Source organism: Coffea eugenioides, chromosome 10 (genome assembly GCF_003713205.1).
Source record: "Coffea eugenioides isolate CCC68of chromosome 10, Ceug_1.0, whole genome shotgun sequence".
Lineage (NCBI taxonomy): Eukaryota > Viridiplantae > Streptophyta > Magnoliopsida > Gentianales > Rubiaceae > Coffea > Coffea eugenioides.
The window spans coordinates 25,504,348-25,518,526 of NC_040044.1; the positions used below are offsets into that span (position 1 = coordinate 25,504,348).

The 14,179-nt window shown below is 38.0% G+C and overlaps 1 protein-coding gene across 1 annotated transcript; it reads right to left on the bottom strand.

Annotated features, from left to right (window-relative positions):
* Nucleotides 1-1,111: 1,111 nt before the first annotated feature.
* Nucleotides 1,112-4,363, bottom strand: LOC113749755. The gene is made up of 2 exons (XM_027293588.1): nt 4,074-4,363; nt 1,112-1,969 (listed from the first exon to the last, which is right to left on the bottom strand). Exons 1-2 carry the CDS (start codon nt 4,239-4,241, stop codon nt 1,427-1,429), a joined length of 711 nt encoding a protein of 236 aa, XP_027149389.1. The 5' UTR covers nt 4,242-4,363; the 3' UTR covers nt 1,112-1,426.
* Between the last annotated feature and the right edge of the window lie 9,816 nt (nt 4,364-14,179).

Here is a 14,179-nt window from a genome sequence, read left to right on the forward strand (position 1 = left end):
ATGGTGGACGGAGAGTAGTGTAAGTGGTGCTCTACTGGATTGGTTCCTTTACTTGAAAGTTGACGGAGTGTCAACTATTACGTGATCAAGCTCCTGATGATGAAATGGGAAGTTGGCTCCTGAGAGCCATCCGTATCCTTATGCTTTGGAATGATTATTGCTTATTGGATTATTGTTTATTCTGAAAAACTTTTACACTCGCTCATTTTGAGATTGCTACTTGACGTGTTATTGCTTACTTTTATGAACTCTTCATGCTCGTTACTTTGCTATATCGAAAACTTGTACTTATAAATAATGGCCAATTTGCTATCTGGAACCTCACTGGGCTTTTAGCTCATACCACGCCATTTGTTTTCCTTATAGGGGTACGAGCGAGGCGTAAGACGTGTACAAGCTAGCGTAGTCTAGTTGTTTTGAATTTTGTACTCGCACTAGTCGCTCGATTAGGGTTGGATGTACTGAGAACTTAACTCTTTTGATGTATTTGGGACTGTATGGATGATTGAGATAGAAATGAATGTATTCGTATGTTCCAAACTTGGGAACCGTTATTTCGTTTATTATTGAGATTGCACCTTATTTTAATTAATGCGAGTGAGTGAGTCCTGGCGAGAGCTGGACAGGCGGTCCGCTAAACCCTAGGGTACGCCCAGGGAGAGGTGGGGCCGTCACAGAATTTATCTCATATCAATTGTGGAAGGAGCAGTGTGCTTGGTCATAACTATGAGGAAAAGTCTCACTCTTTGAGCTAACTTTTGGAGCGAAAAGGTCCAACAGCACCCAACACTTAGAGTTTAGTTCTGACAACTCCCCCAGTAAAAAGACTCAGATGAAAGGTAGATGATCTAATCCAACTTAAAGTCCAATGCAAATACTCGAATAAAAGATTGATATTGTCCCAACCGAATGTTCGATGTGTGATGGGAGAGATTATTGAATTTATCTCATATCGGTTATAGTAGAGGCAATATATTGATTATGAGTGTGAGAGAAGGCCTCACCTCTCGAGCTAGTGTTTGGGGTGAGAAGATTGAATATCATATAATATTTTTCGTACCACCTAGGCTTCTGTACCAAATGACTTTCGCTTTGATAAAGAGTTGCTGACTAAATTTCAAATCAACACTAAACTCCAAAGTTTAAATTCGCTGTTTTGTAAGGCAAAGCATTGCTAGCGCCAAGCCACCAACTCCATTAAAATGTTGCATCCCAATTGACATCCACTACAAGAGATGAAAGCTTTTTCATTAGAAGGAGCATAGAATAAGGACTTCATTAATAAATCATTTGGAAGGAACACGGTTGCAATTCCAAAAGAAACTCAACTTAACATCATTGTCCATTAATTCTCCAAGTCTTTGGATTGCATCACGATTCATTTCACATGAAAATGTATATTGTTCAAATTGTCCCTAAATCACATTCATGCAAACTCAGAAGCTCCATTCTCATCCTGAAGATTGAACTTCCCTTTCACATTACTGACGAAAACAATGTCGAGATTATAAAGCACTGGAACCAACGTTATAGAACACAGGAAAACAAGCACTGGTCCAAAGATCCAAAGCAGGAGAGGCAGTGCAGCGTAGAACAATCTATTTCCTACCGTGTTTAGTACAAATCCCTTTTCCAGCAGCTCCGATACGTATTCCGGCGTCACTATCCCCGTCTCATCTCGCGGGCAGTTGACGAGGAAATTTACCTGGTTGGTAAACCTGATTGACAGAGAATGGCAGATGAAAGAGAACAAGAAAATCAGGAGCACTGAGACATATTTGAGTGCCACCATGAACTCCCCGTGAGCCCCAAATACAGAGTCATTGATTGGTTTTTTCACGCTGTACGTACTGCTTATGACAGCAGCAAGGCCAGAGCAGAGAAGTATCGATGTGGTGGCCATCAGTGTCGAACCCATAATCGTATTCCGAAGTGTTTGTACAGCCAGGATGTTTTTCTTGTCATTATCCTGCATTACAAGTTGGCATAGAAATTTACACTTTGTTGTTGATTTTTTGCATAAGACTCAAAATGTCTTTGACAAAAAAGCAACATTGTCGTTAGATAGTGCCGCACCGGATGGAACACAAAATGGTGACACTTATGAAAGTCCACAGCAAAGAAATAGTACTAAGTTTTTTTTTTTTTTTTCAAGATTGCGTAGCTTCCGATTTATCATAAATTGTCTAAGCAGAAGAAGTATTTTAATGGTCAACGATTGTTTTAATGATTTGGCTATTTTTTACTTTGGGGTTTTTTTTTTTTTTTCCTTCTTTGGGTAATAAAAATTTAGGAACTAGGAGATAAATACATTCCAATGGAAAGCATGACATGGCGCATGGAGTTTATGGTAGTATTTATATATCGCCTACCAATGAAAGATTGTTAGCGATAAAGTTTCGATTTTATATTGGTGAGAAAGCATTTTGTGTCTGCCACTTGCAAAAAATAAAAAATAAAAAATCCATGTGGAATATTACTTGCCGTGCTTTACAAGATCAAGCGTGTCAGTTAAAGATCTACTCGGAATAGATTGGATGCTTTGAACTCTAAATGGCAATCATGCAATTTTGGTGTAAAGAAAGCTGTACCGGAAGAACCAATCGATCGCTTTTTGGGGAATAAAAACAGATAAGAGAATATACGTAACTAACAGCAGCTAAGTCACCAATACTTCAGCAGAAAACAAATGCTTAATTGGGCATTAAACAAATTCCTCGAATAATAAACTCTTGTATACCTGATTAGATTGCATATGTCAAGCAAAAATCATCCATTGGATTGTGACTTGGCTGAGAACAAGTTCTTTAATTAAGAATTAATTAACTTTGTATCTTGGAATTGTGCCAAAAGATATCAAATGTGCAATTGTCATATTCTCATTCATGGCATTTCAGTGCATATCTTGGTTTTTATGAAGAAAAGGGAGAGATTATATCTAGTAAGCGTTTCAACATATGCTTATTGTACCAAAAAGATATCGAATATGCAATCGTCACATTCTCATTCATGGCATTTCGGTGCATATCTTGGTTTTTATGAAGAAAAGGGAGAGAATGTAAATAATAGGACAAAATACACTTTACTGCCTATGGTTTAGCATTTTTTACATAACCTTCTATGATTTTAAAAGTTATACATAACCTCTCATGATTTGAATTAAAGTGTCAAAATGATGGAATTTGCATTCTATAACTGAATCAACTAAAATGTTAAAAGTACTCCTATATAAAATTAAAAATTATTTATTAACCACAGGGAGTTATGTATATATTTTAAAAATCATAAGGGAGTTATATGGTAAAATATAAAATCATATGGAGTTAGAATGTCATGCATATTATGTTTATATATTTTAGTTTTTAAACAAGAGTAATTTTGACATTTTCATGGGCTCCGTTACAAATGATATACTTTAATCCAAATTATAAGGGGGTTATATATAATTTTTAAAATTGTCGGGGGATTATGTAAAAAATCACTAAATCACATGATAATAAAAATGTATTTTACCTTAATAATAAGCGCTTCAACATATGCTTTTTATATTCAGTTAAAGTGGAGACCGCTAAGGACAGGAAACTGCTACTTTTAAGTAAATGTTATTCGATATATGCCTTCACGATTTGTTCAATAACGTCCTATTAACTATTAATCCACTATTATTAAAATAAACTGCGTTTCGTTAAGTTGAAAAATTTTTCCCATCTTAGAATATTTATTCTACCTAATTAAGGAAAAATTTTTCTATCTTGGAATACTTATTCTGCTTAATTAAACTACAAATTAACTGGATAGCTATACGATTCTTGAGCAACAATTTAAAATGTCTCTTACAAAATCTGTGGAAAATGAAATTTTGGTGGTTGTAAAATCCAATTGATAAAGATTTTCTTTATCGAGAAAGTGTTTATCTAAGGTGGAAATCATGAATGATGGGCTTAGCTTATTACCTAACGTCAGCACTCTCCAAACGTTTCACATGAAAAACATTTTAGCAATTGTTTCACGGAATGATCAGCAAAGTGTGTAAAACAAAAAAAAAAAAAAGAACGGCGGAGCTGATATGATACCTTCATCATGGCTGAGACCCACAACCGGCGACCTCTAGCATTTGTTCCGATGATGGTGGAGAGGGGGTCGGTCCGAACCTTGCGCCATAACCAAAAATGATACCCTATGCATACTAGAAACCCTAAAGGTACAAGAACAACATCAAGGTAGCATTTCCTCCATTCCATGTTGGTTTTCTGTTTGATCACACACTCTTAGTGACTTGTGATGACTCTCTGTTGGAATGTTATTGTTGTGTGCGTGTGTGTGTGTGTGCGGGTTTTTTTATAAGGATTTCGGCTGTGTGTATCCTTTCCTTTTCTTCATGTTTGGGTTGGTTGGAGCCTTGGAGGACTATATATACAGCAGCAAGGAAATGAACCCGGACTGGTTTGAGTGCAGCATCCGACCTTTCGAGTAAAGGAGGAAAAAAAGGCAAACTCCCACTTTCTTAAAGATACAATAGGGACAAGTTCTAATCATGTGGACCTTTTTGTTCCATTTTGAGCATTCTATCCTAAATATATTTGCCTCTGTTTTCAAGTATATTTACAGTTCTATCTAGGGTCCAATAATTTTGAGAACAGATTTAGTGTTGTCCAAAGCTGGAAAAAGAAAAAAGAAAAAGAAAAATGAGAAGAGTATCCGTTGAATCCTACATCATAATTCTGGTTTGTTACTGAGTCAAGTTGGATCATTAGGTACACTAACAAACACAAAAAAAAAAAAAAAAAAAAAGATCATTGAACCTTGTGGGGCACTTTAGAGGTTTTAAGGACCCTGGAGAAGAAAAAAGATATTGCATAAAGTTTGTGCTGAACTCCGAATGACAAAATTTGAAAACGGTAGTTAGAAAGAAATATGTGCAAAACAAATGACTTGGCGATTCTGAGCATCAAGTCAGATGCTTAAAAAAAATACATTAAATTAGATTTTTCATATGCTTTCGTCAAGCTAGCCTTTTTCCGATTAGAATTGCTGTAGTTGGCTTTCAGATTCTTAAAATTCCCAGTCTGTTATCTTGCTTTCATTACAATACATAAAAGACGCAATTGCCAAAAATGGTCAGGTGTTGATAAAAATATATATTTAGTTAGATAGGCTTGGTTCAGGAGTAGAATTGTAAAACCATATAAGATATTAAACTATACCATAGTCTTGGTGATGTATGCTGATTGATGTATGAAAAGTGATAATGAATTTTGTACAATAATGTAAGAAAACTTATGTGACCGTTGAACATATCACATGATTTAGAAGTAGAGTTATAAACGCAGTCTATTAAAGTAGATGAGCAAGATGGCACTAAATTCAATTTCGATTTTGCTATTTGGGAATATCAATGAAAAGTATATCTTACAAAAAGAAAAATAAAATCCTTACACATATTTGGGTAATTTCAAGATTACACTAGTGATCCTCTCTCTAGTGTAGAGGAAGCTCTCTCTTGGGGTAAGAGCCAACCTCCCTTTGGTGGGAGTTTCAGCATGTTTTCAAACTTTTTCAAAATCCACACGATCCCGCACTTTTTTCCACAATATTCCAACCATCACCACTACCAATCTGTTTCAGCAATCAATGAAAGATTAACGCAGCTTTAATCATCGCACTCAAGGAAATTTAAGGATGTCTATCCAGGGGGAACACAAAGTTGTCTGTCCTACACTTTATGAACAACTGAAAGCAAGGTAAAAATTGATTTTTCTCTTTTCCTTGCTCCCGTTTCAGAGGTAAGGCCTGTACTCATGCATTAGTTTTTACAGCGTTTTTTATTTGTCAGTGTTGTCTGTTTCTCTTTGTCGTAAGTCTGGCTGGTCTCATTTATTGGGATAGTCTCGATCCAGAAGTGCTTGTTTTGTCCCCTGTTTTTTTTCCGCTTCCTTATTTCTTAGCTACTCTTTGTGCTTTCCTTTGACTATATCGTGGCTGGTAGTTGAAACGGCGTAACTTCTAAGTTCAGAGAGAGCATACCCTATCGCATCTCAGTTTTATCTATGGAGGGTGACCTATCTGAACTATTACAAAGATTTTCGCTGGAAGGGAATGAGATCTCTGGAGCTAAACTGGAGCTGGAGGACCTGAGCAGTGGAGTAAAGGACTGTAAAGGAAGTCTGGTAGGGAGAATCATGGGGGAGAAAATAGCTAATTTCACCGGAGTGAAGAATTTTGTGACTGCAGCATGGAGCTACCCCAAGAATCTGACAGTTATGGAATTGGGTCCAAACCTGTTCCAATTCAATATCCCAAACCGGGACGATAAAGAAAGAATTTTGGCAGGGGGTCCTTGGTTAATGGATAACCAAATCTTAGTGTTGAACAGATGGTCTGAAGGGGTTGAAGATGACTATGGTGCTTTTGTTACTGCTCCTTTATGGGTTCAGATTTGGAACCTTCCCATGCATTGGCTTTCCAAAGAGGTGGGCAGGAAAATAGGAGCAGTATTTAAGGATATAAAGGAAGTGGTTATCCCTCAGGGAGGGGGAAAAGAAGGTAGGCATCTGAAAGTGTTAGTGCATGTTGATCTGTCAAAACCCCTGCTCAGAGGAACATTGGTGCAGGTAGCAGGGTCACTCAAGTGGGTTGCTTTTAAGTATGAAAGGTGCCCGGATTTCTGTTATAAGTGTGGAATAGTAGGACACGGGGAACGGACTTGCAAAGAACGTATAGCTGTTCCAGAAGGTATGCTAGAGAACCAATACGGACCATGGATGCGAGCTGGGATTAACAGAAGCCCAGCAAAGGAAAGAGTGGTAAGGGATGATACGGTGAAGGATAAAAGATATTGGAAGTTTCAGAATGGAGAAATGGAGGAGAGGGAGAAGTGTAGGATCCATTCTGGAGAGGTGCTTCTTAAGGCTCTTAGAACCTCAGGGGTAGGAAATAGAAGTACCCAGGAGGTTACGAATGAACAGGAGGATGAAAGGGGAGTCCTGCGAAATCGAAGTGAACCCTATACTAATGTGGAAACTAGCGGAAGGGAACATGGGCGTAGAGAAGATCCCCAATCCTCGAATAAGGAGAATATTGATGTTCCTAGTTTAGACCAAGTGAATGTAGAGGAAAATCAGTCTATAGCTGAAATGGAGGATATGGAGGAGGACAGAGAAGGTTGCACAAGGTGGCTGGTTCAGGAGAATAGTTTACTAGAGATTCCAGTTCGGATGGCAGGGAGGCAGGAAGAGTCCCAAGGTATTGTAAAGATTCAAGAAGCTATTAACAAGCAAGTCAAAAGGTCTTACAAGAAGTTGAAGTCCCCTATGAAAACACGAAGGGCTCTGAAAGAAAGGAATGATCAGGATAACATCTTTGAAGGAAGAAGGAAAAGGAAGGTTCAGCTATATGATGAGGATATGGAGGAAGCGCATCAGCAAGAGGCATCAGGCAAACGAGCTAAGCCTCTGGAAATAGTGGATTACACAGCTATGAGAGAGGTGGAGGTGGGGTCCTTCCCTAATGGGGCCCCCCAAAGGAAATGAGGGCTCTGGTGTGGAACTGTCAAGGAGTGGGGAGCCCCTTGACAGTTCCCCACCTGAGGGAGGTGAACAACCTCCTCTCCCCAAATGTGATCTTCTTGTGTGAGACTAAGAATAGGAAACTAGTGGTAGACAGGATGGCAAAAGGGTTAAGGTTTGATAATTGTTTTGTAGTGGAAGCAATGCACAAGGCAGGTGGTATGGCTGTGATATGGAAAGAGGACACTAATGTCAGGGAAATCAATCAGACTGCGTTCACCATAGAGGTCAGAATTGAGGATCAAGAGTCTCAGTGCGATTGGTGGCTTGTAGGGATTTATGCGAGTTGTGATCCTCAAATTAGGAAGGAACAGTGGAGAGTTTTGAGGGATAGAAGTAGGCTGTGGGGAGGTAGATTCTTGATTGCAGGGGATTTCAATGATATAGTGTCGAATGATGAAAAGTGGGGTGGAACTCTCAGGGAGGAGAAAAGCTTTAAGGACTTCAAGGATTTTATCAACCAGAATAATTTGATAGATTTAGGCTATGAAGGACATCCTTGGACTTGGAGTAACCACTGGGAGGAAGATGGAGAAATCAGACAGAGGCTAGACAGATGTCTTGCTAGCTATGAATGGGTCCAGACTTTTGAGAAGACAAGATGTCAACACCTGGATACCTTTGCTTCTGACCATAGCATGCTCTTTTTAGATACTGAGCCACATAAGGAAAAAAGGAAGAAGAAGTTCTTTTTTGATAAACGTTGGCTTCAAAGGGAAGGGTGCCAACAGGTGGTGGAGAAAGCTTGGCAGTTGGAAGAGCCTGGTTCTCGAATGTTCAGGGTTACCAAGAAGATCAGAAATTGTAGGGTTGAACTATTGAAGTGGAGGAACACCTTCCAAGCAAATTCTAAAAGTCTGATTGAGGAACTAAGGAAAAAGTTGGAAGCTGTGAGAGTTTCGAATTATGTTAACAAGAAAAAAGCTACTGCTGAGATCAAATACCAACTGAAGGAGGCTTATGAAAAGGAGGAGCAATTCTGGTGTCAAAAGGCAAGGATCGATTGGCTAAGAGATGGGGATAAAAATACTAGATATTTCCATGCTTATGTTAGAGGTAGAAGAACCAGGAATAAGCTTAGAAATTTGCAAAGGAATGATGGCTCATGGACGGAGAATGAGGAGGAAGTAACCACAGAAATTTCAAACTACTTCAGTGAGTTGTTTACCAGTGGAGGTAGGAGAGATATGACTGAGATGCTAGAGGGTATCCCCCACTCTATAACTCAGGAAATGAACACCAATTTAACTAACTCAGTTGAGGAAGAGGAAATTAGAGTAGCTCTCTTCTCTATGCAGCCTGATAAAGCCCCAGGCCAAGATGGCATGACCCCTTTATTCTTCCAACGTTTTTGGAGTACTATCAAAGGAGACTTGGTTCCAGCTATTCAGTCTTTCTTTAGCTCAGGATTCATGCTAAAATCCATAAACCATACTATCATTTCTCTTATCCCTAAAATCATGAACCCAACAAATGTGAAAAACTTTAGACCCATTAGCCTGTGTAGTGTCATCTACAAAACCATTTCCAAAATTTTGGCTAACAGACTGAAGCTTGTCCTGGACAAGTGCATAAGTAACACACAATCTGCTTTCATCCCAGACAGACAAATCTTAGATAATGTAATTCTAGCTCATGAGTACATGCATTACCTCAAAAACAAAAGGCAAGGAAATGAAGGCTATATGGCAATAAAGTTGGACATGGCCAAAGCATATGATAGAGTGGAGTGGCATTTCTTACAGGCTATGATGCAAAAGATGGGTTTTTGTGCACAATGGATTACATGGATAACTAGCTGTCTGGAGACTGTCACGTATTCTTTCAATTGTAATGGGGAAACCAAAGGCTTTGTAAATCCTAAAAGGGGAATAAGACAAGGGGACCCTTTGTCCCCTTACTTATTTCTTATTTGCTCAGAAGGTTTCTCAAATTTGTTGAGAAAAGCTGAAGAGAGAAAGGATATAAATGGGCTGAGGATAAGCAGACATGGACCAGTCATCACTCACCTTTTTTTTGCAGACGATTCCCTCATTTTCTGCAAAGCAAACAAACAGCAGGCCGCAGAAATCATGAAGATTCTTAAAACGTATGAGGAGGCCTCAGGTCAGTTAATCAATCTAGAGAAGTCATCTGTTTTCTTTAGTAAGAATATGTCTTTGGAACATAGGCAAGACGTGTGCAGCTCACTGGGAGGAATGACAGAGATGCAACAAGGAAAGTACCTAGGTCTGCCTATGGTGATCTCTAGGACAAAAGAGCAAATCTTTGGTTTTATAAAGGAAAACATAAAGAGGAAGATACAAGACTGGAGGAACAAGTTACTGAGCACAGCTGGCAAGGAAGTAATGCTTAAAGCAGTCTCAATGGCAATGCCAACTTATGCCATGTCTGTGTTCAAGCTGCCAAGAAAGCTTTGTAAGGACATAAGTGCTCTGATGGCTAACTACTGGTGGGGAGAAGCAAATGGGAAAAACAAATTGCATTGGCTATCTTGGAAGAAAATGTCTATGAACAGGAATGCAGGAGGTTTGGGCTTCAAGGACATTGAAGCTTACAACAGAGCACTGTTGGGTAAGCAGATATGGAGAATCCTCACCAACCCAAACCTTCTCATTAGTAAAGTGCTGAGAGCAAGATACTTCCCAAAGGATTCTTTACTAACTTGCAGGCCACAACAGAATGCTTCTTGGATATGGCAAGGACTGTTAGGAGCTAGAAGTCTAATCGAGGAAGGGGTGATCAGAAAAATTGGTAACGGGAGAAGTACGAGCATTTGGGGCCATAAGTGGATTCCAGGTTCCAGTTCAGGTAGGCCAACCTCCCTTGGACCTCAAAGCTTCAACTTGAAGATGGTACATGAACTTATAAGCCATCATAGATGGAAGAGGAACACCATCTTCCAGCATTTTAATCAAAGCGATGCTGAGAAGATACTGAATATTCCTTTAAGCCTGATGGGGAGGGAGGACAACTACTATTGGCAGCATAATCCAGGGGGAACCTATACTGTCAGCTCAGGCTACAAATGTTTAATGAAAGAGCGTACCAAAGCTAGGCAGATAGTACCAGAGGCAGCTGGACCAAGCATCACAGGAGAAGGTCAGCAAGTTCGACAAATGTGGAACACCTTGTGGAAGCTCAACATCAAACATAAGGTGAAGATATTCATCTGGAAATGTTTAACAGGGGCACTACCAGTAAGAGCAGCAATTTTTAGGAAAACAAGTTTGGGAGATCCTGTGTGTAGATTATGTGGGGAGGACCAGGAAACAGTTGAACACTTATTGCTAAACTGCCACCACACGCAGCAGGTATGGAAGGCAGCTCCATTACAATGGGATGGTGCTGTTGATCAAACAGGGGATTTCAAAAGGTGGTGGATCAGAATTTCAGAAGCAAGGAATAGGCATGGAGGGATGGAACACATTGGCCTGACTGCCAATATCTTATGGCAGTTGTGGAAAGAAAGAAATAGCAAGGAATTTGAAAACAAGACCAGCTGCTCTCCAGTTCGGACAATTGTTAAAGCTCAAAAAGAGTGGCTGGAGCAAGAGGAAGTTATGAAAGGCAAAACTAGACTGAGCACAAGAGAAACATCTTTAAATCAGGATGAGCAATATCAGGGGAGCAATGAAGAGGACACCATCAAGCTGGAGGTGGCTACAACAAGCCAGAATGGTCAGGAACCACTGGGGATAGGAGTCACAGCTACCAAGTACCCAAGTATTAGACTTGCGGAATGGGCACTCAAGGAGCGAAGTAAGGGTGACAAAGTCATAGATGAAGCAGTGGCTGTCCATCTGGTCTTGTGCAAAGCTTTAGAGCATCAGTGGAGCAGAATAACGATCCAGTTCCAAAGCCAGGACCTTATGCGACAGATAAAACACAATAGCCCCTCTAACAGTAGGCTAGCTACCTTGATAGACGACATACTGAGCATGCAAAAGTTGTTTCGAATGTGCTTGTTTAGATTGGCTAATGAAGATAGTATTACACGAGCTAGAGCTTTAAGTTCTTATGCCTTTGGCATTTTAGTGGATGAGGAATGGAATTTCCTCGGTGCCTGATGTGCACTAGTTGTAAAGTGTTTTTCGAGCCGTTGCTCGTACATGTAATTTCCTTTTCAAATGAATGAATAGCTTCTAACGTTTCGAAAAAAAAAAAAATCGAAAATTGCAATTAAGTTCCAATTCCACTATATAGAGTGTAATGCATCCTAAGAGAATATGGGATACTCTTTTGGGTATTTGGCACTGAAAGCAAATTAGTGGAAGTTGATAAGTGCACAAAGTTATCTGATGTTACAAAATAAGCAAAACAACAATTGGTGGTGCAAACACAAACCGCAACTTATGCCGTTATGAATGTTCAAAATTTTCCTTTTCCTATCTAGAATAACATTTTCTGGCTTGGACCCCATACCGCATCACCTAGCACCCAAATCTAAGAGTGCACTTGATAAAATTAAAATTTGAAAACTGAAATATGAAATTTAAAGTCTAAATCTATTAAATTATTGGATTGTTAAATATTAAATTAAATACATTTGAATACATATTACATTTAGTAATAAACGAATAGTTTATCATTTATTTTTGAAAACAAGTTTTGGTTAGAAAATTTAGTGCCACTTAATTAATTTAGATGTTTAATTTTTTATTATGAAACATGTTTTAATATATTAATATCTGAATTAATTAAATTTAAGTACTGTATTAGTTATCAAATAGGGCCTTAGCCGAGAATTGGCCTCTTACTGCTGCACCTACGGCCTTGAATCTGTTGATAAGTAACCAAATGGTGGAATCTGCAAGTAGTGTAGGATTCATTACCCATTTCGATCAAATCATGATTTGAGCCAATGACTCTTCATTGTCACACCATGTGTGTTTGTCTAGCATTACTGAAAAGGATATGTGGAACTTTATTCAGTTAAAGAACAATCCAGTCACATAATAGGCTTTATGCTTCGTTTACCAAATGGTGGCTAGGGGCTTATTAGTTGCAAATGGAATGAAAACAAATTTTTTGCATGATTATCCTCGAATATATACTTACCAAATGTATATTACTTGCAGCATCAACAAAAAAAAATGGCCGCATATGTTCATTGAAGAATGTATACTCTATCAATCTATATTTATTAGCTAAATTAAGCTAAGAAAAGAAAAAGATTTATGAATGAGATGAGGAATCCTTTGATTCTAAAACGTGATAAGGAAATTTTAAGACAGGGTCAAGATGGCTTTCCACTTGCCAGTGGATTTTGTCGAGCAAGCTGCATGTAGAGATCATGGATTTCTAGTTTGTCAACTTGTTTTGTCTTTTTGAACATTTTTCGCTATTCTGCTTTTTTATTGAGTTGAATGGAAATGTGAATCAACAAACTCTAGTACATGCTATTCTTAAGTCTTCGTTTAACTCATGGCATTGCTTAATTTCTTGCGTTTGTCAGAAACATGAAATTCCGTTAGTAACAACTGGATTGCTGTATCCAAGCCACAACCATGAACAGGCGTTGGTGTAAAAAAGGTACACCAAGAAGATTGGTCTTCCAGCAACAAACAGAGCAAAAAGCTAATTCATACATGTGGAAATAGGGACTCTCCAGTTTCAGTTCTATACAATTATCTAAAATGGTTGAATTTCGATGTAAACTAGTACAATTTTAATATAAACGTGAATTATAACTGAATTGGTGCAAAACTCATGATTGCACTAAAAATATATTAATTTATACAAAAATTGTGCAAGTTTATATGATAGGATGGAACTGGACAGACTTAGGGAGGTCCCAAATCCCATACATGTAGATGTGCAGATGTGTGCATGTATATATATATATATATATATATATATATATATATATTGTTTTGTACGTATCCAATTTTCGTACATGGGCGCATATATATATCCATTCTGACATTTAATAAAGTTGCTCAAAATTACCAATTCCTTGTACGCGGAGCACGTAAGAATTGGCACTGACTTATTTATTAATTTTTACTTGGTGAAAGTTGTTGAGTTTTGTTGTTAGGTTATTAATTTATAAATTATACATTTTTTAAAATTGACATCCTTAATTATTATTCGATAAGTTTACAAGTTAATTACAACACGGGAATTCAGTTGAATGTTACTATGTTATAAAAACTTTGAGCTTGCAGTAAGCCAATACTTCATATTCAATTTGTGTACTTTTGAGCACTTCTGTTATATTTGGGAATTACTTTAGACCAAATAATTTCCAAAGAACTCGAGTTTTGTTATCTTGTAATTTTGGAACACTACATTCTTAAAAATTTGAAAACCGTAATTATAATTGCTTTTTTTTTTCTCCTGAATTAATTGCATCAATTTATTTTAATTTTGCTACAGATCTTCAAGTAAAATGCACATGAGGCAGTTGAACATCATTATGAGGACACTAACAAAAATGAAGATTATATTGCACTTTGGCCTAATTAGGTTAGATGCAGCAGTTGAGTATAAGATTAATAAATTTGCAATCAGCAGCTGTTTGAATATTTTTCTGAAATTTGTCCAATGTCATTAGTTCCAATTTCTTCTTCATACTTATTATTACTCCAAAATCGGAGAAAAAGTTAAAG

What these genes read in the sequence shown, in the direction of transcription:
- LOC113749755 (XM_027293588.1), bottom strand. Translation starts at nt 4,241, where the DNA reads ATGGAATGGAGGAAATGCTACCTTGATGTTGTTCTTGTACCTTTAGGG. An exon ending in GGGTCTCAGCCATGATGAAG is followed by an intron (nt 1,970 to 4,073) that starts GTATCATATCAG and finishes CTTGTAATGCAG; the next exon opens with GATAATGACAAGAAAAACAT.